This window comes from Salvelinus sp. IW2-2015, linkage group LG14, assembly GCF_002910315.2.
Source record: "Salvelinus sp. IW2-2015 linkage group LG14, ASM291031v2, whole genome shotgun sequence".
Classification (NCBI taxonomy): Eukaryota; Metazoa; Chordata; class Actinopteri; order Salmoniformes; family Salmonidae; genus Salvelinus; species Salvelinus sp. IW2-2015.
In genome coordinates this window covers 19,643,799-19,669,596 of record NC_036854.1, presented here as the reverse complement: position 1 = coordinate 19,669,596, position 25,798 = coordinate 19,643,799, and the positions used below count along the sequence as shown (strand labels likewise).

General features: G+C 45.6%; 1 protein-coding gene across 3 annotated transcripts in view; it reads left to right on the top strand.

The window, feature by feature from the left end:
- LOC111972631 (protein dispatched homolog 1) overlaps positions 1 to 22,166 on the top strand; it is a 70,587-nt gene extending 48,421 nt beyond the window's left edge. For all 3 annotated transcript variants that reach the window (XM_023999644.3, XM_023999643.3, XM_070446564.1), the window contains 6 exons: positions 15,186 to 15,215; positions 15,637 to 15,760; positions 15,961 to 16,088; positions 16,797 to 16,894; positions 17,005 to 17,102; positions 17,356 to 22,166. In XM_023999644.3, the coding sequence (XP_023855412.1) occupies positions 15,186 to 15,215; positions 15,637 to 15,760; positions 15,961 to 16,088; positions 16,797 to 16,894; positions 17,005 to 17,102; positions 17,356 to 20,958 (4,081 nt within the window). In that variant the 3' untranslated portion in view covers positions 20,959 to 22,166. The remainder of the gene's footprint in view (positions 1 to 15,185; positions 15,216 to 15,636; positions 15,761 to 15,960; positions 16,089 to 16,796; positions 16,895 to 17,004; positions 17,103 to 17,355) is intronic.
- Positions 22,167 to 25,798: the final 3,632 nt, after the last annotated feature.

The window sequence follows — 25,798 nt, the reverse complement described above, 5'->3', positions numbered from 1 at the left end:
AAATAAAATATAAATATTGCAGTTACTCATGTCAGCTCCTCTTTATGGTAGCAAGTAGTTACGGAGAGGTTCATTTGTGTACAACTATATTTTTGCTTACATCTTTTCGCATGGAAATTTCCTACCGAATTGAGTTAGATCCTTGTAGAGAAATGACATTAGAGAAATGTCTTCTGTGGCTGTGAGAGATTAGGTTTATACTCGTATCAGGTGCCGGTGTGCACACAGCAAACTCCCTCCACGCACATTAGGCAGTTGGGTTGGCGAGGTGTGGCACATTAAGCAGTTGGGTGGGCGAGGTGTGGCACATTAGGTAGTTGGGTGGGCGAGGTGTGGCACATTAGGCAGTTGGGTGGGCGAGGTGTGGCACATTAAGCAGTTGGGTGGGCGAGGTGTGGCACATTAGGCAGTTGGGTGGGCGAGGTGTGGCACATTAGGCAGTTGGGTGGGCGAGGTGTGGCACATTAGGCAGTTGGGTGGGCGAGGTGTGGCACATTAGGCAGTTGGGTGGGCGAGGTGTGGCAAAGGATATCATTGCAGCCATTTGGATGCATTCGCTGGTATCTGTGGCTTTCGTAAAAAAAATATATATTCCGTGTCTGAATAAAGAGCTGATGTTCCTCAGCCACTGTATTTAGTAAATAGGTCCCTCTTGTTCTGTGATGACAGGTTTGAATTACAGGCCGACGTTGAGTTGCTCTCAGTTCCAATCCCCTGTACAGTAGTATTGTGTCTCCAGAGAGATTGGAGATAGAAAGATAAGAGGGAAGGATAAGCCTGGCTGTCTGGTACACAGTCTCCGAGTCCCTGGCTGGCCCCAGATGTTCAGGGCTTTGGGCCTCTCCTTTTCCCCTCGTGTTCAGGGCTTTGGGCCTCTCCTTTTCCCCTTGTGTTCAGGGCTTTGGGCCTCTCCTTTTACCCTCGTATTCAGGGCTTTGGGCCTCTCCTTTTACCCTCGTGTTGGAGCACGGTGCGCCACAGAATCCCTCCTCACATGGAGGGAGAGGCTTTTTAATGCCTCGGTAATTTGAGGGTACGCAGTCAGACAAGATCGTGTCAAATATCAGTTTGATCTCAAAGGCTGTGATCCGTGAGATTAGGCAGGGGATTACGTGTATGATTACAGCACTTGGCCGTTACGCCCTGCTTTATAGAGGCCCCCTCCTCCTCCCCCTCCCGATAAGGTTGCACTGGAGTTTCTTCCTCAGGCATTTCAGGCCTTTGTGTGTTTGTCCAAGAACTATACATTTAGGAACTACAGTATTTAACTCCTGTTGAGATACATGGAAAGTATTAATCCACCCATTGTAAGATTATAGTCTTTCTTTCTGTGTGTATGTGTTTTACTCTGAGAAGTAAATGGACTTATCCTTGAATGTCATGACCAAAATCCACTATTAAGGAAAAGGCCAGCTCAGCAGATCTGTTGAGGAGATGAAGGATCTCTGTCTGGGTCTGCGAAATGCATTAAGATTGGCAGTGTCTGAATGGTAAGATTATCCTTCATGGTGACTTTGTTTTTTTATGATTTGAGGATCAGGGGGAAACAGTCAGAGCAGAGGATGAGTCTGAGTCTGAGTCTGTGAACTTGAAGTCAGTCAGTCAGTCAGTCAGGCGTTTGACTGCAGTTAGCCTCATCTCAATAGGTTTTCAGGCATTGATTTCTTCCAAGCCTGTAATTGTCTTGATAGAACACTCTCAAGGCACCTTTCAGCTCCTGCTGCTCTCCCAGAGAGAGAGCGAGAGAGCTGCATCTACCTGTGCTGCCGAGACTGGCCTGACCTTCCAAGGCTGAACAACCCCCAAAGAGCCCGCTGACACTGAACTATTCAGGGTCATGTCATGTTTTTAACCTCTTCCTTCACACTCCACTCACCCGTGGAGGGGTTTTGCCCGTGCGTTGCTTCCTGCTACAGTACATTCATGTTATTGTAGCGGCCACAAGTTTGGATTGGTTTCATGCTTTCTCAGATAGCAGGCATATTTTTATTATCTCACGCGTGTTTGATTTTGTACCAAGTACCATTTTTTTGTTTCCATGGTGTGCAGGAAAACATATAAAAACATGACACCTCATCCAGCTGGAATGTTTCATCATATTGGATGAATTTAAACATTTCTATCAGTTGAATACGCGATTATGACTAGGGGGCATATATGGAAACATGCAGAAAAGCCTTGATATGAATGCATAGACCCTCTTTTTTTTAATCACGCCTCAGATATCTTTCACCCAGTGAGAGATCATTTTTGGAGACATTAACTAATATGCCAAGCTGTCTGACAGCTGCAAGCCCCGACCGGCCAGGCGGCCTGAAATTGATCTTTGTGCTATGGATTTCAGGGTGTCAGTTTGACAAGGCTTTGCACATTATAAAGAATAACAACTGTTTGCTATGCCTGCTGCGGTCTGAGGGGGCCTGGAGTCCTGGACCTCGATGTGAACCCCTGTGAAGTAGCGGCAGGGCTCTTCACGCTACCGTTTTATCCATTTGGCCCATTAACCACTGTACAGAGACATCCATCACGCCCAGCCTCAGCCTTGACTGATGAAGAAGCACCCTGGTGTCTCTGGGGAAATCAGGGGAAAGGAGAGATGAGCACTGCCTGCCACAGAAAGACACAAAATATGAGGGAAGAAGGGAGGGAACCACCCAGTTTGCTTCCAGAGCCTTCCATTGGCTTCTTAGAACAGGTCTGCATCTATGTGGAGTGAGTTAAGCACAGGCAGTAGTCTAATACACCACAGCACACCCTCCAGCCTGTTCCTGATCAACGTGTGTGTGTGTGTGTGTGTGTGCGCGTGTGTGTGTGTGTGTCAAGGATTTAGCCTGCTACATGAGTACAGGGAGGAGCTCCACTGACAGACAGGTCAACACTACCCTGTTTCTGCCCTCAGGGTTGCTATGTTGTACATAGTGCTTTTACCCCATGCATACCTTTACCCAGGATCAACCGAATTGGGCCAAAATGCTTTTTTCTTCCCCCCCCGGTACAATTTATCACCTGCTTTAACACTGAGACACTTCTGCCTGTTGTAAAACTTGAGAAATGGGACCCTCCTGGCCTCTTCGGCAGTTAATTTGCTGGTGAAGGAGACAATCTGGGTCTCTTAGAAGCTTGTAAGCCGCTTTTGTTGATGTTAAACGTTTTCACCTAAAGAAACCCAACTTAATGCTCTCACCCACGGGTTAGGGGGTGAGAGGGATTCGGGGGGGGGGGGGCAGCTGACTCCCGTACCTGCACGTATGGAAAATAACAGGAGGGGTGAGCTCCCAGTGCCCCTGCTCCAGACTGTGCTCCAGTCCATGCTCTATACTGTATGGCCCTTGAGCATGGGGCAAAGCAAAGCTCATAAAGGTACCCACCCAAGCCATACTATCCTATAAACCAGGATCAAAGCTGGATCTGAACAGCACTCTGTCATAACTTCAAATTTGGTTGCTCTTTTTTCTTTCTTCTTCTGGTAGAGAGAGAGCAGTTAGAGAGAGCAGTTAGAGAGAGCAGTTAGAGAGAGCAGTTAGAGAGAGCAGTTAGAGAGAGCAGTTAGTGAGGCTTCATTACTGGTCCTCCCACGGCTGACTCAGCTCCCTGGGGGAATAGGCCTAATGGAAGATTTGATAAATTTTGTAATGCTTTATTAATAGTTACTAGCATGTAATATGATCCCGTATAATGCCCTTTTAACACCCTGTCCAAATGGTATTTAAGTTGAAGGCACAATCCCTCACTCATGTATGTGCAGAATTGCATTGTATATTTCGTTTATAATGGACCTTCATCTATGGTTCCAATAGTGACTCCCCTATATTTGTTCTCATAGTTGTTCAAAACCAGTCTTGAGAATACACTGTATTATTCTTCCTGGATTCAATTAATATTCAAACATTTAATATAACTGCATGCAGCTTGGTGTACTTACGTCATTCTGATATACTGTAGATGTGAAGGTTCTTATGAATCACTTAGTTTTTTTCTCTTAATTTCTTCAGCCTCTGCSCACTTGGTGAACATAGCTAATGGTTGGAATTTTCCAGCTCGGCCACCACCCCCATCCTCACACTCACTCTCAGCTCAGGGAGGACAGGTCAGACTTCATTACTGGCCTCTAACTGACGCTCAGCCCCAACAGCCGCTGGCCCTGGTCTGCAACTCACCAGACGGCTGTGTCACCAGACACTTCCAAGATGTCACAGCGCCGTCTCGCCAAACCCTCTTTGTCAAGAGCTGCGGTTAGAGCTGGAGAGCCTTCAGACACTGTGGCCTTAGATGGCCAGGAGAGAGCAGAGAACATGGATAGAATAGTATAAAGAGGAGGTGGGAGGGATGAACATGTATCTCTTTACACAAAAGATACCCTGATATCTCTGTGAGATCAGTCCCAGGACAACAAACGGGTGTGCTGGATCAAAGAGACCCAGGCAGGAGCTAGAGGCACCGCTGTGCTTGAAACTGGATATTGTAGGTAAACAAAGAGGAATATGTGGTGCTTGGGCTTTTTACATGAGTTTACCTTTCTGTCTAGACATGTATGCACCTTATCACGTATCAAGTCTTAATGGAGGGCGTACCTTGAAATTGGGCCAAATGATGAGTAAATAAGAATTTGCCTAGTTAAATAAAGGTTAAATAATTTTTTTAAATAAAAAATGAGGGGGAGGTTTACTCTCAAAATGGCTGCCACTACAGGCAGGGAACTCTAGCCTGGTTACCATTCTGTTTAACTGCTCTAGCYAGCATGACAACTGCAACAGAGTTGGCTAAAGCAGCAACAGTATGTCAACTAGGGGTGGGCAGCTCATGTCAATCATGCGAAACTCCCAGATCTCCTTACCAAGCAGCTTCCAGGACTTAATAAGTTGTCTTCATAAAGGCACTGGGAGAGGACTTGATGGGTCAGCACAGCTGCTTGCCGTTGGTTCCGCTCCTTGACTTTGTGCAGTAGAGGAATCCCCGGTCATGCAAGAAGCAAATGGTAACACAGCCTCCCGTCTTGCAGAAGCCCGGTCCTCAAGGTCTGAATGCGGATGTTGGATGTGATGGGTTGGGGCTGGTTGGGCTGGCAGCTGAAAGCCATTGGTTCCACTGCTGGAGGTCTTGTGCAGCCTCTTGTACCGAATGTGTTCAGCAATAGAGACTTTGACCTGTTGTTCTGCTACAGGAATAGGCCAACATACAACAAAATTCATCTAGTACTGCCTCCTGTTGGATCTGTGTCAAGACTGACATGAAGTCCATCATCATGACTATGAAATTAAAGGTATTGGTGGTATATTGTAGGAATTATTGCTTAAACCGGTTAAACTGCTCATCATGGATCTAGTCTATTGAGCAAATAACTTATGAACACCATAAGCAACTACATTAATAATTCATGACATGGACATACTTATTGACATAATGACTTGGTAATGGTAATTCGCCCTKCTCGGCCTAGTTGACAATGTCTGTTGGTTAGCTCAGTGCAGGGTTGGTGAAAGCATGTGCAATACCCATACATTCTTTGGGGTTGGTTCTGAAGCCCCTGGACTCAGTTGGGTTAAGCTGGTTGCTATAAAGGGAGCGAGGCCACAGGATAATAAAGACATCTCTTGGACAGCTTGTAACTATTGGCTACAGTGTTGAAATCTGGCCTGTATGTCTGGAATTYGCACACGCCCATATTTCAATCCCAAGAATGTGGAGATGGCAGCTGTGACCTCCAGACCCGATGCACTGGCTGATGTAGCTGTCCATTTCCCTTCTACAAACACACAAACAAACTGTGCATTGACTTATTATCCAGCAATAACCTCTTATTCAGACTCACGTTTTCTCATACACGCTTGCATCCAGAGGCCTTGTWCTCTCCCCAAAATAACTATCAGAGACCTGTGCTGTGTAGATAGCTTGTAAATACAGTTTTACGAGCTTATAAGAATTAATACTGTACCTCATAAATCTATTTAAGGTGTACAATGGAAGTTGATGAGCCCTGACTTTGGTGGCTACTCCCTGATGATCAATACTTTTTAAAACTCAACATTTCACTGCTGTATGTTATGCCTATGATATCGTGCTGATATTTGTATTTCACCCTCAAGCCACTCTTACAATTCCATAACTTGAACAAGACTCTAATTGTGTGCAGTGTTCCAGTGAGTTTTAATCACAGGAGCAAATAATTGAGACTTGACAGTAATTGGGCTGACTTGAGCACTTCATGCAGCCCCTTATTACAGAATATATGCTGTGTCTGTTAGCAGTTTTCCCTCCTCAGCTCTGTAACCCCTGACCCCTCTCTCTCCTCCCTTCACTCCACCACACGTCAACATGGCCACCACAGCCTGACCTGGCTGCTGCTCCCAAGTAACTTTATTAATTAACCCTGTGGTCCATAAACATTCCCCTTTCGGGTAAATAGAATAACATTTAGGAAGGGTAGCTGTTGTAAGTTTGTGGAAGAATTGTGGGAGTTTGTTTGAAGGGGACTGGGATCAGAGGAGGGGAGGAAACCTGACTCTGTGGGTTGTCATCCTGCTGGATTTAGAGCCTGTGATCATCAGTCAACGGATTTCTCCTCCCCACCCCAGCACCTCCTCTCTTCTCCTTTAGCGGGTTTTTTCCCAAGGACATTAGTCTGCGTTTTTTCACGTTACTATCATTGACAGATTGGAAAAAAGAGAATTGAGACACAAAGCTGATATTTTTAATGCCAACTTCAATTCATATTCTAGGCTTATACTTTTTTTTTTTAAGAGAAAAAAGATTTAAAAGTTTGCTTCATGCAAAAAACATGCTGAAATAGAATCTGAGGATTCTGATGTCTGTCGTAAATCCAAAGTATAGGGCTACCTCTGTTTTAGATATCTTCTTATTCGTCTGAAATGTGGTCAGGGTTCGGAAAGTTGCAAATAGAGCCAAAACAGATCGCGCAAATAAATGGCTCCACGAGTAAAGATGCTTTATGAATCCAGTTCAACAATTTACAATAACTCTCCTTCGTTCTGGGCCATATCTCCGTCCCGAATTCCGCCGTTCGAGGCCCGTACATGGAAACTAACAGACAGCATAGAATAAATGAAGTTACAGATTTTTCCTTGGCAAACAATGCTAACTTAAGGTAGGGGGAATGTGTWTTTCATTTGGCATTGTTAGTATCAGGCTCTCGTATTTTAAAAGGTTAAATCCCTGTCTACTTGAATGCAAAAAAAATAGCAAAGAGCTTCACTCCAAGTTGGTAGTGTTAATGGGACTCAACTTGTGTCTACAATATGATGATTGTTCAAAGCCTTTGCCGTACAACATCTGGTTGTCGTATTAACATGTCCAGCTAACTTTAAAGTGGATTTACTGCCTCCCCAGAAGTTACCCTGTGGTGAAAAATTCCTGCCAATAGCTTTTGTTCATCTGTGCTTCACAGTGCCATGGCAACCACTAATTATAGCATTCCATGGATTCCCTTTTTAAAGGGGAGAAGGAGGAAAAATACAGCCACCTCCTGGCACCTGTGTGCGTGCACTGTGATTGGCTAATGCAGAGAATCGTCTGAGCTCACTTCCCTGTTTGGGATACTGATTTCCTTGTTTACGTTTCTTGTGTAATCTTACCTTGTCCATGATGTGGGCTGTGAGGCCTGTGCCAAATTGTGACCGTGGTAGTGCAATACTCATGCAGGTTGCAGTGAATAGAAGATGAGAATGAGGATGAACATGTCAAGGTTGCAGTGTAAAGTAATAATGTCTATCGTCCCTAGGACATAATGTTAGGACAGTCTGTACACAGTTCTAGAGATTTCATAGCCACCAGCCTGTGTGTATGTGATCATGTGAGTCTGTCACTGCCATTCGCTGTCAGTTTGACCAGTCAGAGTATATACTGAGTTTACATAACATTAGGARCACCTCCMTAATATTGCGAGTCACCCCCTTTTGCCTTCCAACAGCCTCAATCCGTCGGGGCATGGATTCTACAAGGTGTCGAAAGTGTTCCACAGGGAGGCTGGCCCATGTTGACTCCAATGCTTCCCACAGTTGTGTCAAGTTGGCTGGGAAACTGTTTAGTGTGAAAAGCCCACACTCAAACTGGTGCGACTGGCACCTACTACCATACCCCGTTCAAAGGCAATTAAATATTTTTTCTTGCCCATTCACCCTCTGAATGGCACACACACMCAAACCATGTCTCAATTTCCTCAAGGCTTAAAAATCCTTCTTTAACCTGTCTCCTCCCCTTCAGCTACACTGATTGAAGTGGATTTAACAAGTGACATCAATAAGGGATCATAGCTTTCACCTAGATTCACCTGGTCATGTTTCTAATGTTTTGKACACTTGTTTTTTATGGCATATGAAGACATCTCCACCTAGGGCTGGGCGGTATACTGTATTTTACGATATACCGGTATTGATGCACGGACCGGTTTGGGTTTTTACTTTACTTTCTATAACGGTATTTGAATGTTTGGTTTGTTAAATGTGATACGCTGTGTATAATGTCAATTTTTATAGTTTACTTCGCTACTTGAGTCAAATCTATCCATGCCGCTTTCCACACAGTCCTAGCATGTGTGGATTTGCTGTTCCTTGACCACAAGACACTTGCATTAAGTCTGCATGGTCAATGCAGCGATTGCAACAATGTTGATGACAACGATGCTGTTTTCACTTTGCTTCTTAATATAAATTCACTAGCGTTCTATAATTACACTATTAGTTTGTGTTTCTTACATCTGCAAACAGCTAGTTTGTATTTTCTTAGCAAGTTGGGCCTAAATCTTGTTAGCCAGTAATTGTAGCCACTAATGCTAATCGCTAGCTAATAAATGTACAGAGTCAGAGCAAACGGAATTAGCTATACAGCCTGATACCAGTGATGGTGTAGACCTAAATCAGCATGTTGTTTGTGCAACAGTATCTTTTAAATCAAAGAGGAATACGTGACGCAACATAAGTTAGCTACATGAAGTAGCTAAGAMAAAACAGTCAATGTAGCCACAGATTATAGGATCCCTAGGAAACACTTGTCAACACTTTGGTTCCTACCCTGTCACAATAACTCCTCCCTGGCATTTTCATTCGTTGTCATTTCTAACACTGTATTCAAAGTGCCCACTGTTATACAGTGCCTTCAGAAAATATTCACATCCCTTAACTTTTTCCACATTTTGTAACGTTAAAGCCTTATTCTAAAATTGATTAAATTGTTTTTTATTCCTCAATATACACACAATACCCCATAATGACAAAGGAAAAACAGGTTTTTAGACATTTTTGCAAATTTATAATAAAACAAACCCTGAAATATTACATTTACATAAGTATTCAGACCCTTTACTCAGTACTTTGTTGAAGCACCTTTAGCAGCGACTACAGGCTTCAGCCTTGAGTCTTCTTAGGTCTTCTCTGCAGTACCTCTCAAGCTCTGTCAGGTTAGATGGGGAGCGTTGCTGCACAGCTATTTTCAGGTCTCTCCARAGATGTTCGATCGKGTTCAAGTCCAGGGTCTGGCTGGGCCACTCCARGAAATTCTGAGACTTGTCCCGAAGCCACTCCTGTGTTGTCTTGGCTGTGAGTTTAGGGTCGTTGTTCTGTTGGAAGGTGAATCTTCGCACCCAGTCTGAGGTCCTGAGCRCTCTGGAGCACGTTTTCATCAAGGATCTCTCTGTACTTTGCTCTGTTCATCTTTCCCTTGATCCTGACTAGTCTCCCAGTTCCTGCCTCTGAAAAACAGCCCCACAGCATGATGCTGACACCACCATGCTTCACCGTAGGRATGGTGCCAGGTTTCCTCCAGACATGACGCTTGGCATTCAGGCCGAAGAGTTCAATCWTGGTTTCATCAGACCAGAGAATCTTATTTGCCTTTTGGCAAACTCCGAGCAGACTGCCATGTGCCTTTTTTACTGAGGAGTGGCTTCAGTCTGGCCACTCTACCATAAAGGCCTGATTGGTGGAGTGCTGCAGAGATGGTTGTCCTTCTGGAAGGTTCTCCCATCTCCACAGAGGAACTCTGGAGCTCTATCAGAGTGTCCATCGGGCTCTTGGTCACCTCTCTGACCAAGGCCCTTCTCCCCCGATTGTTCAGTTTAGCCGGGCAGCCAACGTTAGGTTCCAAACKTATTCCATTTAAGAATGATGGAGGGAACTGTGTTCTTGGGGACCTTCAATCCTGCATAATTTTTTTGGTACCCTTCCCCAGATCTGTGCCTCGACACAATCCATAATCCTCTACGGACAATTCCTTCGACCTCATGACTTTTTGCTGTGACATGCACGGTCAACTCTGGGACCTTTTTATAGACAGTTGTGTGCCTTTCCAAATCATGTCCAATCAATTACATTTACCACAGGTGGACTCCAATCAAGTTGTAGAAACATCTCAAGGATTTTCAATGGAAAAAGGATGCACCTAAGCTACATTTCGAGTCTCATAGCAAAGGGTCTGAATACTTATATAAATAAGGTATTTCTGTTTTCTATTTTTAATACATTTGGTAACATTTCTAAAAACCAGTTTTCGCTTTGTCATTATCTGGTATTGTGTGTAGATTGCTGAGGATTTTTTATTTATTTAATCCWTTTTAGAATAACGTTWAAAAAATGGGAAAAGTCAAGGAATACTTTCCGAAGGCACTGTATTCTAACTATAGAATAAGAATAATTGTTTTATTTATTTATTATTTATTGTTATTTATTATTCATTTATTGTTATTTGTTATTGTTATTTATGGTTTTATTTATTATGATAAAATGGCGCCGGGAAGAAATCARTATCCCAATTATGCTATTATGTGTTTTTTTTTCGCGTTATTTGTAACTTATTTTGTACATAATATTTCTGCGACCGTATCTTATGGCAAAAAGAGCTTCTGGATATCAGGACAGCGATCACTCACCTCGGATTAGACAAAGAGTTTTTCTACAACAAGACATTCTTCAAACACCCCACAGGACCGACATCCCCGTTATTTGCAAGAGGAAGCGACGCAGGTACAGAGGACAAAGAGCCGGATGCCTGGTCAGGACCCGGAGAAGGCGACTGGGAAAGCTGCCGTTACCGTCAATACTACTCGCCAACGTGCAATCATTGGACAATAAATTAGACGAGGTACGATCATGAATATCCTACCAATGGGACATCAAAACTGTAATATCCTATGTTTCACGGAATCGTGGCTGAATGACGACATGGATATTCAGCTAGCGGGATATACGCTGCACCAGCAAKATAGAACAGCACACTCCGGTAAGACGAGGGGGGGCGGTTTGTGCATATTTGTAAACAAATGCTGGTGCACGAAATCTAACGAGGTCTCTAGATTTTGCTCGCCTGAAGTAGAGTATATTGTGATAAATTTCAGGCCACACTACTTGCCTAGAGAGTTTTCAGCTATACTTTTCGTGGCTGTTTATTTACCACCACAGACAGATGCTGGCACTAAGACCGCACTCAATCAGCTGTGTAAGGAAATAAGCAAACAGGAAACCACTCACCCAGAGGCGGCGCTCCTAGTGGCCGGAGACTTTAATGCAGGGAAACTTAAATTAGTTCTACCAAATTTCTATCAACATGTTAAATGTGCAACCAGAGGGAAAAAAATTCTAGATCACCTGTACTCCACACACAGAGACGCGTACAAAGCTCTCCCTCGCCCTCCATTTGGTAAATCCGACCACAACTCTGTCCTCCTGATTCCTGCTTACAAGCAAAAATTAAAGCAGGAAGCACCAGTGACTGTGGACAGATGAAAAAGTGGACAGATGAAGCAGATGCTAAACTACAAGACTGTTTTGCTATCACAGAATGGAACATGTTCCGGGATTCTTTCGATGGCATTGAGGAGTACACCACATCAGTCACTGGCTTTATCAATAAGTGCATCGAGGACGTTGTCCCCACAGTGACTGTACGTACATACCCCAACCAGAAACCATGGATTACAGGCAACATTCGCACTGAGCTAAAGGGTAGAGCTGCCGCTTTCAAGGTGCGGGACTCTAACCCGGAACCTTAAAAGAAATCCTGCTATGCCCTGCGATGAACCATCAAACAGGCAAAGGGTCAATATAGGGCTAAGATTGAATCATACTACACCGGCTCCGACGCTCGTCTTATGTGGCAGGGCTTGCAAACTATTACAGACTACAAAGGGAAACACAGCTGCGAGCTGCCCTGTGACACGAGCCTACCAGACGAGCTAAATCATTTCTATGCTCGCTTCGAGGCAAGCAACACTGAGGCATGCATGAGAGCATCAGCTGTTCCGGACGACTGTGTGATCACAMTCTCCGTAGCCGACGTGAGTAAGACTTTTAAACAGGTCAACATACACAAGGCTGCTGGGCCAGACGGATTACCAGAACGTGTGCTCCGGGCATGTGCTGACCAACTGGCAGGTGTCTTCACTGACATTTTCAACATGTCCCTCATTGAGTCTGTAATACCAACATGTTTCAAGCAGACCACCATAGTCCCTGTGCCAAAGATCACAAAGGCAACCTGCCTAAATGACTACAGACCCGTAGCACTCACGTCCGTAGCCATGAAGTGCTTTGAAAGGTTGGTAATGGCTCACATCAACACCATTATCCCAGAAACCCTAGACCCACTCTAATTTGCATACCGCCCAAACAGATCCACAGATGATGCAATCTCCATTGCACTCCACACTGCCCTTTCCCACCTGGACAAAAGGTACACTTATGTGAGAATGCTATTCATTGACTACAGTCCAGCGTTCARCACCATAGTACCCTCAAAGCTCATCACTAAGCTAAGGATCCTGGGACTAAACACCTCCCTCTGCAACTGGATCCTGGACTTCCTGACGGGCCGCCCCCAGGTGGTGAGGGTAGGTAGCACAACATCTGCCACGCTGATCCTCAACACTGGAGCTCCACAGGGGTGCGTGCTCAGTCCCCTCCTGTACTCCCTGTTCACCCACGACTGCATGGCCAGGCACGACTCCAACACCATCATTTAGTTTGCAGACGACACACGACGTGACAGCCTATAGGGAGGAGGTCAAAGACCTGGCCATGTGTTGCCAGAATAACAACCTATCCCTCAATGTAACCAAAACTAAGGAGATGATTGTGGACTACAGGAAAAGGAGGACCGAGCACGCCCCCATTCTCATCGACGGGGCTGTAGTGGAGCAGGTTGAGAGCTTCAAGTTCTTCGGTGTCCACATCAACAACAAACTAGAATGGTCCAAACACACCAAGACAGTTGTGAAGAGGGCTCGACAAAGCCTATTCCCCCTCAGGAAACTAAAAAGATTTGGCATGGGTCCTGAGATCCTCAAAAGGTTCTACAGCTGCAACATCGAGAGCATCCTGACTGGTTGCGTCACTGCCTGGTACGGCAATTGCTCGGCCTCTGACCGCAAGGCACTACAGAGGGTAGTCCGTACGGCCCAGTACATCACTGTGGCTAAGCTGCCTGCCATCCAGGACCTCTACACCAGGCGGTGTCAGAGGAAGGCCCTAAAAATTATCAAAGACTCCAGCCACCCCAGTCATAGACTGTTCTCTCTACTACCGCATGGCAAGCGGTACCGGAGTGCCAAGTCTAGGACAAAAAGGCTTCTCAACAGTTTTTACCCCCAAGCCATAAGACTCCTGAACAGGTAATGAAATGGCTACCCAGACTATTTGCATTGTGTCTCCCCCCCAACCCCTCTTTTTACACTGCTGCTACTCTCCGTTTATCATATATGCACAGTCACTTTAACTATACATTCATGTACAGACTACCTCAATTGGGCCGACCAACCAGTGCTCCTGCACATTGGCTAACCGGGCTATCTGCATTGTGTCACGCCACCCACCACCCCCTCTTTTACGCTACTGCTATTCTCTGTTCGTCATATATGCATAGTCACTTTAACCATATCTACATGTACATACTGCCTCAATCAGCCTGGCTAACCGGTGTCAGTATGTAGCCTCGCTACTTTTATAGCCTGTCTTTTTACTGTTGTTTTATTTCTTTACTTACCTATTGTTCACCTAACACCTTTTTTACACTATTGGTTAGAGCCTGTAAGTAAGCATTTCACTGTAAGGTCTACACCTGTTGTATTCGGCACGTGACAAATAAACTTTGATTTGATTTACTTCCATGATTCCAAAAGTGTCAAATAGCATTTGCAACATTTGGTTAAAAATTTGGCCTAGATTGTTTGCCCATATGGCAGTGTGGAAATGATCTCAAATGAGTACAGGAAATACAGAAATGTATGAAAATGCTGGAAATTCATTWTGGATAAMGTTGAATTGAACAGTATAAAACAATCAGAATGGAGAAAGACCCATTGAAATCACTTAGAATGTATGTGTTGATACCCCAGGATCACTCACTACTCATAAAGCAAATGTAGAACTTTTATTATTCAAAAACATAAAATATAGTAAAATACCGCCATACCATCCAATTCTTTTAAAATACCGTGATATGATATTTTGGCTATATCGCCCAGCCCTATCTCCGCCCCACCTCTACCCTCCCTCTCCCCATGTCCTCACCCTTCGGGCCTTGCTTTTATCTGTCCTGGGCCCTGTGTGATCCGGTGGCCGAATCTGATTCCCTCTGACTCGTGCTTGCACTCTGCGATCCGTAGGCTTCCCACTGATCTGGGAAGGTGCTGATGGGAAGTCCAGACACATCCGGAGCTGCTGAAAGCTTCTTTTGGCAACGGGGAAGCCCAGTGCTGATCCTCTCTGTCTGTGTTTATGGCACAAGAGAGATCACACTAATGGGACTCTAGTCCTCTAAAACTAATACCTGTACTGGTTCTTCATGCACTGCAGCACTGTGTGGGGCTTTGTAGGTTAGAAACACAAAGCAGACCTAAAAGAGATTGATATTGATGTTACTCTTGTCTAAACCGGTTAGTGTCAGAGATTCTTCAGGCACTACATGTGTGTGTGGTTTTTGAATACATTATCTAAAGAAAGATTGATTGTATTTTTTTTTAATGAAACCAAAAGTTCACCAAAAAGAGGTCACTGTCCCCAGAGGGTATGTAAGTTTGAATAGAGCTAGTTGTTCCACACAAGGTGTGTGCTGCATTGCTGCTAAAAAACCTTTCATGAAAAAACATATTCCCCCTGCACGGATGCCGGGGCAAATCTGGTTTTGATTGGATTTTGCTTTGACTTCTAAATGTAAATCTGATTTATCTCTCTTTTGTTTTTCAGCCCTGCTAGGCCTTTTCGGTTCCCAAAAAGGTAAGATCTACCAAAAATAATTGTATTTTGTATTTTTTATTACGAAAGCTCTCCTCTCGCTCTCCTYKMGYCCATCAAAACCCTGCCGAGCTGTCATTCCTGTGTCGTGAATCATCAGAGTTATCGATGTGGAAAGGGCTCTGTGCCTGGAACCTGCTAACCACCTCCCATGCTCCTCTACAAGACATGCCTTCCCCTGAGTTTCCCTCAAGTCAGAACACTGAATATACTTAAATATCTACATGACGTTTTGACAAATTCAATAATGGCGTTTTAATGAGCACCTTATACTCTTTTGGATATTCTACTAGTGTATCAATGTACCCTTCTCTTTTCTGTTTGGTTATCAGTACATATAATATTCGTATAGTTATAAAGCCATCAGCTTTGTGCTTAATCAATACCTGACCTTCATCTCCAGCTATGCAGAGCTGATTGCTGATTGGCCAGTGGTGGTGCTGGGGGTGTGTACAGTTCTCATCGTCGTGTGTGCCCTGGTGGGTATTCTGGTGCCAGACCTGCCAGACTTCTCAGACCCCTTACTGGTGAGTAAGCCATGCMAATCGAAGGAAGGCACAAAACTTTCTGCATAGAAAATACTGGACTTTATTTTGATCAATATTGAAAACCTAGTGTTTCTGGCACACCAAAATCATTATATTGAGTGCATGTGAAGAGTCCAAGATGTCGAAGGTCAATTTCCTGGTGAACTAAATAGATGTCCTCTGTTTGTCTGTTTCTTCAGGGATTTGAGCCACGAGGCACGGCCATAGGCCAGCGATTAGTCACATGGAATAACATGGTGAAAAACACAGGGTACAAAGCAACCCTAGCTAACTACCCATTCAAGTATGCCGATGAGCAGGCGAAAAGGTAACAAAGCCGAACTCACAGATCCTGTCCATTTAATGTCATCCTTCTAACCCTTTAGTGACACATGTATTGATTCAACATCCCTGATGAAGGGGGCTGATCAGGATCAGGCCTCAGGCCATGAAATGTGGTGATGGATCCTGCTGACAGACAGAAACAGACAAGCACACACACTAAATCTCAATCCCATCCTGCAAGAGGATTGGTGGGGGAGATTGTTCAAGCCYCGGCCCATCTCCATTACTCATCTTGATCACTGGGGAGAGGGGGCTCCAGGGTCAGGCCTGTCAACAGGACTCTGCATCATTCTGCCTCGGCCACTCAGTCTCCTCTGACAGACTCCTGATTAAAGGAAGAATGTCTCTGTCAGATGATGTGTCCCCGAAACCCCTGCTCATCACAATGATCTGGCTATTATAATGATTATAAAAATAAAGATTGCAATGTGATAGTGATCACTAAACCGATTATGATATAATCACTGGCTTTGTAATCGCTTAAACGGGTCGGTCTAAACCCGTTTCCTTAATTTGTTTTAAGAATGACCTTTCAGTACTCTTTGGTTACCATGTGCAAATCTCTGCTGTGTGTTTGCTTTAAGCGGATTCAGTCTCATTCTGTCATATGGATCTTCAGAATTGATAGGAAACTTAATTGTAATGTATGAAGTGTTAACAGTGCAATAACACCATTACTTTTGTATTCCAGTCACCAAGAGGACAGGTGGGCTGAAGATCACTTTGACAGAGATAAAAGACAAGCTGACTGGGACTTCAGTAAAGACAGTTTCTTCTGTGATGTCCCAGGTACAAACTCATCACGCTTCTCCTGTTTCAAGTGTTTGTCTAGTAAGTGTTTGACTGACAATGTTTAACTGCKATGAAATGCTAACCGGATGCTCTTAATGTATGTGCAGGTGACAGATACTCCAGATTAGTATTCACATCTGCAGAGGGGAAGAACCTTTGGAATATACAAGCAATTAAATCCATGTGCAATTTGGACAATACACGGGTAAGTGGAACAGCACTGTTGATGATGTGCCTCAGCATTTGCTCATGTCAAATTGTGCCATGTTAATAATTTTTAAATGCGTGAACTAAGCCCCATCATATTAGAAATTGTATGTTGGGAGTCTATGCTGCCTCAGGCTGGAACTAACCAAACTGATATATTGGCCTTGTCTCCTGTTATGGTCTCCTTGGGTAAATAGTTATGTTCTAGTCATACTCTGTTCTTATATCTTGTTGAATTGTGTTGTCCCCAGGTGCGCTCCCACCCCCAGTACTGGAGCCTGTGCCAGCGCACCACCGAYGCCTCCTGCTGCCCCAGCTGGACCCTGGGTAACTACGTGGCCATCCTCACCAACAAGTCCTCCTGCCAGAAGATCACAGAGCGCGACGTGTCACACACCCTCAAGATCCTGCGCTCCTGCGCCAAATACTACCACAACGGAACGCTGGGCCCCGACTGCTGGGACATGACCACGCGCAGGAAGGACCAGTCCAAGTGCACCAACGTCCCCCGCAAGTGCACCAAGTACAACGCCGTTTACCAGATCTTCCACTTCCTGGTGGACAAAGACTTCATGAGCCCAAAGAACACCGACTACCTTATCCCTGTCCTGAAACACGGCATGCTGTTCTCCCCCACAGAGAAAGGGGAGACCATGATGAACATTTACCTGGACAACTTTGAGAACTGGAACTSCTCGGACGGCGTCACCACCATCACGGGGATWGAGTTCGGTATCAARCAYAAYCTGTTCCAGGACTACCTACTGACGGATACCGTGTATCCRGCCATAGCCATAGTRATTGTGCTGKTTGTCATGTGTGTKTACACMCGCTCTGTGTTCATCACCCTGATGACCATGATCGCCATYATCAGCTCCCTGATCGTGTCCTACTTCCTGTACCGCATGGTGTTYGACTTTGARTTCTTCCCCTTCATGAACCTYACGGCCCTCATCATCCTGGTGGGCATCGGGGCAGACGACGCCTTTGTCCTCTGTGACGTGTGGAACTACACCAAGTTCGACAAGCCCAACGCTGAGCTGTCGGAGACGGTGAGCATCACTCTGCAGCACGCCGCCCTCTCCATGTTCGTCACCAGCTTTACCACGGCTGCCGCCTTCTACGCCAACTACGTTAGCAACATCACCGCAATCCGTTGTTTTGGCGTTTACGCCGGCACGGCCATCTTGGTTAACTACATACTGATGGTGACCTGGCTGCCGGCCGTGGTGGTGCTCCATGAGCGTTACCTGCCCAACATCTTCACCTGCTCTCAACCTCCCCCACAGCAGAGTGGGTTCTGCACTCTCTGGGCCAACCTGTGCCAGAAGGCCAGCAAGTGCCTGTTCATCGTCTCCGAGGCCTCCCGAATCTTCTTTGAGAAGGTGCTGCCCTGCATCGTGATCAAGTTGCGCTACCTCTGGCTCTTCTGGTTCCTGGCCTTCACAGTGGGAGGGGCGTACGTGGTGTGTGTCAACCCCAAGATGAAGCTGCCCTCCCTGGAGCTCTCAGAGTTCAAGGTGTTCCGCTCCTCCCACCCCTTTGAGCGCTACGACGCAGAGTACAAGAAACTGTTCATGTTTGAGAGAGTCCACCATGGGGAGGACCTGCACATGCCCATCACCATCATCTGGGGGGTCACCCCCGTGGACAATGGGGACCCCCTTAACCCTAAGAACAAAGGMAAGCTTATGCTGGACAACACCTTCAACATTGCCAGCCCAGCCTCCCAGCTGTGGATCCTCAACTTCTGCCAGAGGCTAAGGAACCAGAGCTTTGTGTTCCAGTCGGAGGAGCAGGACTTCACCAGCTGCTTCATTGAGACCTTTAAGCAGTGGATGGAGAACCGAGACTGTGAAGAGGCCTCGGTCTTCCCTTGCTGCAGCCAGTCAACATTCCCCTACAAGCAGGAAATCTTTGAGCTGTGCATCAAGAGGGCCATCATGGAGCTGGACCGCAGCACCAGCTTCCACCTGGACAGTAAGACCCCCGGGCCTCGCTTCGACATCAACGACACCATCCGGGCCATCGTCCTGGAGTTCCAGAGCACCTACCTGTTCACACTGGCCTATGAGAAGATGCACCAGTTCTACCATGAGGTGGACACCTGGATCCAGGAGGAGCTGAAGAAYGCCCCGGCCGGGCTGAATTACGGCTGGTTCGTCAGCAACCTGGAGTTCTACGACCTGCAGGACAGCCTATCGGATGGCACTCTTATCGCCATGGCATTGTCCGTGGTGGTGGCCTTCGTGGTCATGCTCCTCACCACCTGGAACATCATCATCAGCCTCTACGCCATCCTCTCCATCGCGGGCACCATCTTCGTCACGGTGGGCTCGCTGGTTCTATTGGGCTGGGAGCTCAACGTGCTGGAGTCGGTCACCATCTCAGTRGCGGTGGGTCTGTCGGTGGACTTCGCCGTGCACTACGGAGTTGCTTATCGCCTCGCCCCTGACCCCGACCGTGAGGGGAAAGTCGTCTTCTCCCTCGGCCGGATGGGTTCTGCTATTGCCATGGCGGCGCTCACCACGTTTGTTGCCGGGGCGATGATGATGCCGTCCACGGTGCTGGCCTACACCCAGCTGGGCACCTTCATGATGCTCATCATGTGCATCAGTTGGGCCTTCGCCACCTTCTTCTTCCAGTGCATGTGCCGTTGCCTAGGCCCCCAGGGCACCTGTGGACAGATCCCCCTGCCCAAGAGGTTTCAGTGCCAGGCTTTCAAAGAGGGCACCACCAACGTCCCCTCGCCCCAGGGCAAGCATGGCACCAAGTACCAACTGGACAGTCGAGGAGGGGAAGTGGAGCATGAGCATTACGAGCTGGAACCATTAGCTTCAAACCCTAGGAATGAGGAGAAACCTGCAGAGGAACAGGGGGCGTGCACCCAGCTCTATAATGGAATAGCCCCCCACTCTGCCCTCTGCACACACATCCCCTTTAAGAGCAAGGCAGAGCCCGGCAGAGGGCCCTGCTCTGAAAAGGGACTGGGCACACTGGCTACCAAACCCAGATCCAAATGCCAGTACTCTCATAACACAACCTGTACATGTGGGGACCCCCCTCCTCCTCAGCAGTCTATGGGTATGCAGTGGACCCCCCACCCATGCACTCAAACAACCCAGGACTCCCCATGCCCCACTCCTCAGTTCCCCCTCACAGGCAGCCATGCCAACAAARGCCAGAACTTCCTGTCCACTCTGGACGCCGTCTACAAACCCATAGATTGCCGTATGAACTATGTACACTGTCCCCCATCCCATTTCCACCACTGCACCCCGGGCAGGATGCCCAGACAGGGCCCTCACAGCTGCCACCTCAGAAGCTACTGTGTTCACACTGTCCCCGTCCTGGGTGGCCTCCCCAGGGACCAGAGCTCTGCCCCAGACCCATCTGGGCTGGAGGATTCACACCGGACTGGAGGGCCCTCTGGCCCTGGTGACAGTCCTAACACCCCAGCTCAGACTCAAGGTCCTCCTGCCTCCCCTCTGGGCTGCACGTTAGCCCACACACACCAAGGCTGCTGCAGGGCCAACCATGGAACGGTAAACGCTCCAAGCGTGGATAATCATGTGTCCACCGCAACGCAAAAGGGCGCTTGTCATAAGATGCCCAGCAACCAGGAGAAGCTTGAAACTAGTACTACTCCCATCACACAGGAAGAAAGTGTTGAAAAGTGCAAACAGAACCCCAAAAAGGAGAGGGCATCCTCAGCCTCTCCTAAGAAACTCTACTGTTTTAACAGAASTTTGAAAGTAAAGTGCAATTCTGTCGAGTTTAATGTGCCAAAAGCTGAAGCCAATGTGCCTGCTCTTGCAATAAATTCAAAACCCTTGTCTGAAAGTTTATGTTGACAGCAAATAAACGTAAAAGATAATTCTGAAAGACTATATCTAAAGAATAAACGTTTGTCATATCAAGCTATAATGTGCAGTGTCCCTGTGCAATTAAAGTGCTTGGTATATTTCATAGACCAAGTGCCTCATGTCTTTCATCTAAAAGTATGGTCCTATATGTTCTGTGATTACTGTATCTACTGTGCAGATAAAATTGGTTTGATCAGTCAGATGTACTGTTTTTGAGTACACAGTAAATATGTGGTGTGTTTATGGAGCTCTAACATGTCTAAGGAAAGGTGAACCATTTACATTATTCTCTACAGGCCTTTTTAGTTAGACGTCTGTTTCACGTTGCCACATGCCTCTCGGTCCAATATGAAAGATGTACTGTATGATTATAAAGTCATTTTAAMCCAATTGTCTGTTTTTTCCCACAGCTCCTATAGTATGAAATGAACGTATCTCAAGGTGTCGTTCAAAGGGCATGGTTTGGAATAACAAATGGTACACCTGTTTCATTGTCTCACTCCCGCTGGCGCCTTGAGAAGATGTGCTCTGTCTGGCCTGAGGCCACAGTGCTGTGCTGGGCTCTCATACATCACACAGACGTTTGATYTCTAATCTCCACTCCCCAAGAGCCTGCATCACATTCCAAGCTGGTCATAAACTGTAAGTCTATGAGAAATGCTGACGTCCTACAGCAGGGATCCTCAACTAGATAAAAAATAAAATATTGAGCGGATGGTAAGGGGACCGGAACATAAGTACAAATTATTTGTAGACTGCAAATTGACCGCAAGAAGCCCAAACAGATATATATTTGACTAAAACACAATCATTTGAAACCTTGCTTATATTTGGATATAATCACATCTCTCTATTATGCGTGGGAATACTTGGGAACAGATTTCCAAAAATAAAATCACTTGGAGTTGATTTTCCATCCGCATGCCAAATTCCCAGTTGGGGAACCCTGTTATAGACCATCCACACCCCTCATCCACAGAGTCATTTTCTAACAGTGACCAAGGACGTATGTGAAAAGGGCATGAATTTCAAAGATAAACTCTAAAACCCAACAATAGTATAACACATGGGTCCTATCATTTGATTTTGTAACATATCAATTACATGCTATTTTATTACCTTTCTCAGAATCTTTGGCTGCCCTTTGTTAACTCCGTCCAATAAAATGTATCCTATTCATTTACAAATTCCATTCATTCACGAATCCTGTGTTTTATTTGCTCTTCTGGCTCCAGCCCCCCTTCTAACAGGTTTCCCTGGTGGTCCAAGATCCTGGCCAAACCTTCTGCTACAGAGCAAACATATACATTAGACCGGGCTCTGCAGGCAGTATGACTCACTACAGCACAGCATACAGATTTATAATTACACTTTCAGTCTTGAATTAGTGTCAGATGCGCAGCTCTGAACTTGTATTGTAGGCTACCAGACGCCTGTAATTATCTGTGAGAGACACACCAAGCTGGCACTGTAGCTCATCTCCCCTTAGTCTCTGACACCATCACCCTCTCAAAAACAAAGATCAGCAGCAACTCTTAACTTTGATCAGGGGTACAATAAAACTATGACATATTGTGAGTGGGGAGAAATTCCTCTAGCGACTGCTATGTCCTCTCTAATTACTCCCTTCACTCCCTCTCTCTTGCACACTCTCAGGCAAGGGTCATACAGGAACTAGGCACGGAGGTTTCTTAGCTCTAGTTCCAGCTAATACATATCCCTATCCCTGTTCAGCCCTGCCAATTACTGAGGGATGCAGATTGGATTTTAGGTCACTCAGGTGTGACTGTTCTCACCTCGCGCTACCTGGAAGCTTTTCAAAATGACATGTCTCCTGTGTAAGCTTGTCCTTGTTTAACTAGCCCCAATGTTTCTGCAGCCCTRACCCCTGCCCTGAGGAATGGTACAGATACATCAATATGTGCTTTTGACTGGGGAGGAGGGGCTAGCCACTTCACTGCAAGGAGACGACTACAAGAAAGATACACTATTTATACAAAAGTATGTGGATCCCCCTTCAAATTAGTAGATTCTGCTATTTYAGCCACACCTGTTGCTGACGGGTGTATAAAATCAAGTACATGAAATGGGTTTCCATGACCGAGCAGCCGCACACAAGCCTAAGATCACCATGTGCAATACCAAGCGTCGGCTGGAGTGATGTAAAGCTCGCTGCCATTAAACTCTGGAGCAGTAGAAACCCGTTCTCTGGATTGATGAATCATGCTTCACCATCTGGCAGTCCAACGGACTAATCTGTGTTTGGCAGATGCCAGGAGAACGCTACCTTACCCAATGCAGAGTGCCAACTAGGAAGTTTGGTGGAGGAGGAATAATGGTCTAGGGCTGGTTTTCATGGTTTGGGCTAGGCCCCTTAGATCCAGGGAAATCTTAACGCTACAGCATACAATTACATTCTAGACAATTCTGTGCCTCCAACTTTGTGGCAACAGTTTGGGGAAGGCCCTTCCTGTTTAAGCATGACAATGTCCTTGTGCACAAAGCAAGGTCCATACAGAAATGGTTTGTAGAGATCGGTGTGGAAGAACTTGACTGGCATGCACAGAACCCTGACCTCAACCCCATCGAACACCTTCGGGATGAATTGGAACGCCGACCGTGAGCCAAGCCTAATCACCCAACATCAGTGCCCAACCTCACTAATCCTCTTGGGGCTGAATGGAAAGAACTCTGATGATCTTTGCCTGATAAATGGTTACATTGTAACCGGGGGTTGACACCTCATATCTCAGGAAGAAGACCTTCAGACTACTCAGTCTATATCATGAAGGACTAGCTGTTAGTCTGTATACTCTGAATATTAGGCAGAGAATGATGTGTGATAAACCTACAGATAAGTACCACTTGAGTAAATGAGGGATACACAGTATATTGAAAGCAGGTTCTTCCACACAGGTGTGGTTCCTGAGTTAATTAAAGATGCATTATGCAGAATTTGCTGGTTACTAAAATTSTAATAGTTTGCCTAATTTCAGTTTTTGACAAAACAAGCAAGTACAGTGACAGTGTTTTCCACCATCTTCAACAAAACACCAAATTACGGAACATCTTGTGGAAGAATGCTATCGCATCTCTCCAATATAGTTCCAGACACTTGTAGAATCTATGCCAAGGTGYATTGAAGCTGTTCTGTCTCGTGATGGCCCCACGCCCTACTAAAACACTATGTTGGTGTTTCCTTTATTTTGGCAGTTACCTGTATATTGCCATGACTTGGGTTGATTTAACCTGGTATTTCATTGTGCACAGCACATTAAAATGAGTATATGATGCACAGCTGTACCCTGAAGTTCACCTTACATAGCTTACAGTGGCTTGCTAAAGTCTTCACCCCCCTTGGCATTTTTCTTATTTTGTTGCCTTACAACCTGGAATTAAAATATTAAGGGTTGTATCATTTGATTTACACATCATGCCTACCACTTTGAAGATGCAAAATATGTTTTATTGTGAAACAAACAAGAAATAAGACAAAAAAACTGAAAACTTGAGCGTGCATAACTATWCACCCCCCCAAAGTTAATACTTTGTAGAGACACCTTTTGCAGCAGTTACAGCTGCAAGTCTCTTGGGGTATGTCTCTATAAGCGTGGCACATCTAGCCACTGGGATTTTTGCAAATTCTTCAAGGCAAAACTACTCCAGCTCCTTCAAGTTCTGCTGGTGTACAGCAATCTTTAAGTCATACCACAGATTTTCAATTGGATTGAGGTCTGGGCTTTGACTAGGYCATTCCAAGACATTAAATGTTTCCCCTTAAATCACTTGAGTRTTGCTTTAACAGTATGCTTGGGGTCATTGTCCTGCTGGAAGGTGAACCTCCGTCCCAGTCTCAAATCTCTGGAATATCTGATCTCTACTTCTCCACAACTTTGTYCCTGACCTGTTTGGAGAGCTCCTTGGTCTTCATGRTGCCRCTTGCTTGGTGGTGCCCCTTGCTTAGTGGTGTTGCAGACTCTGGAGCCTTTCAGAACAGGTGTATATATACTGAGATCGTGTGACACTTACATTGCACACAGGTAGACTTTATTTATCTAATTATTTAACTTCTGAAGGTAATTKGTTGCAACAGATCTTATTTAGGGGCTTCATAGCAAAGGGGGTGAACACACACCACTTTCTGTTTTACATTTTTTTTCATTTCACTTCACCATTTTGGACTCTTTTRTGTATGTCCATTACATGAAATCCATGTAAAAATTTATTTAAATTACAGGTTGTAATGCAACAAAATAGGAAAAAACGCCAAGGGGGATGAATACTTTTGCAAGGCACTGTATATAAACTTCCTGGTATCAAAAATTAACTTATTTTCATAAAGTTGGCTGCTCTTGCAATCTCATATGAGGGGAGAGGAGATAACTTTAATAATGTAGAACTTTAAACTGTAGGTGAGATATAGCTAGAAAAACAGGTGACGGAGGCGGGAATAATATCCTAATCCTTTATCCCTCTGCTCTCTCTCTCTCCTCACGCTGGCAAGGCTACACCAGTGTTCCAAGTGCAGAAAACACCTGTTTCCGAAGGGTCAATTGGGAAATAGGTCCTCTCTCCCCTTCCCTGCCTTTCCTTTCTGGAATGTGAAGGCTGATCCTCTGGCGGAAACATAAGATTCGTCCCTGTACCAAACACTTACAGACGGAGCCCCAAGGGTAGATGGGAAAGCAGTTATGCTCTATTAAAGCTCCATGCTCTTGATGGCCACTCRAGCCCGTCTTTCTCTCCGAGGACAGACAGCACTCAGAGAAGTTGACTGTAGATGYTCCATCAACTCCTTTACTACCACAGGGCCTCTAGCCTGGGTTGG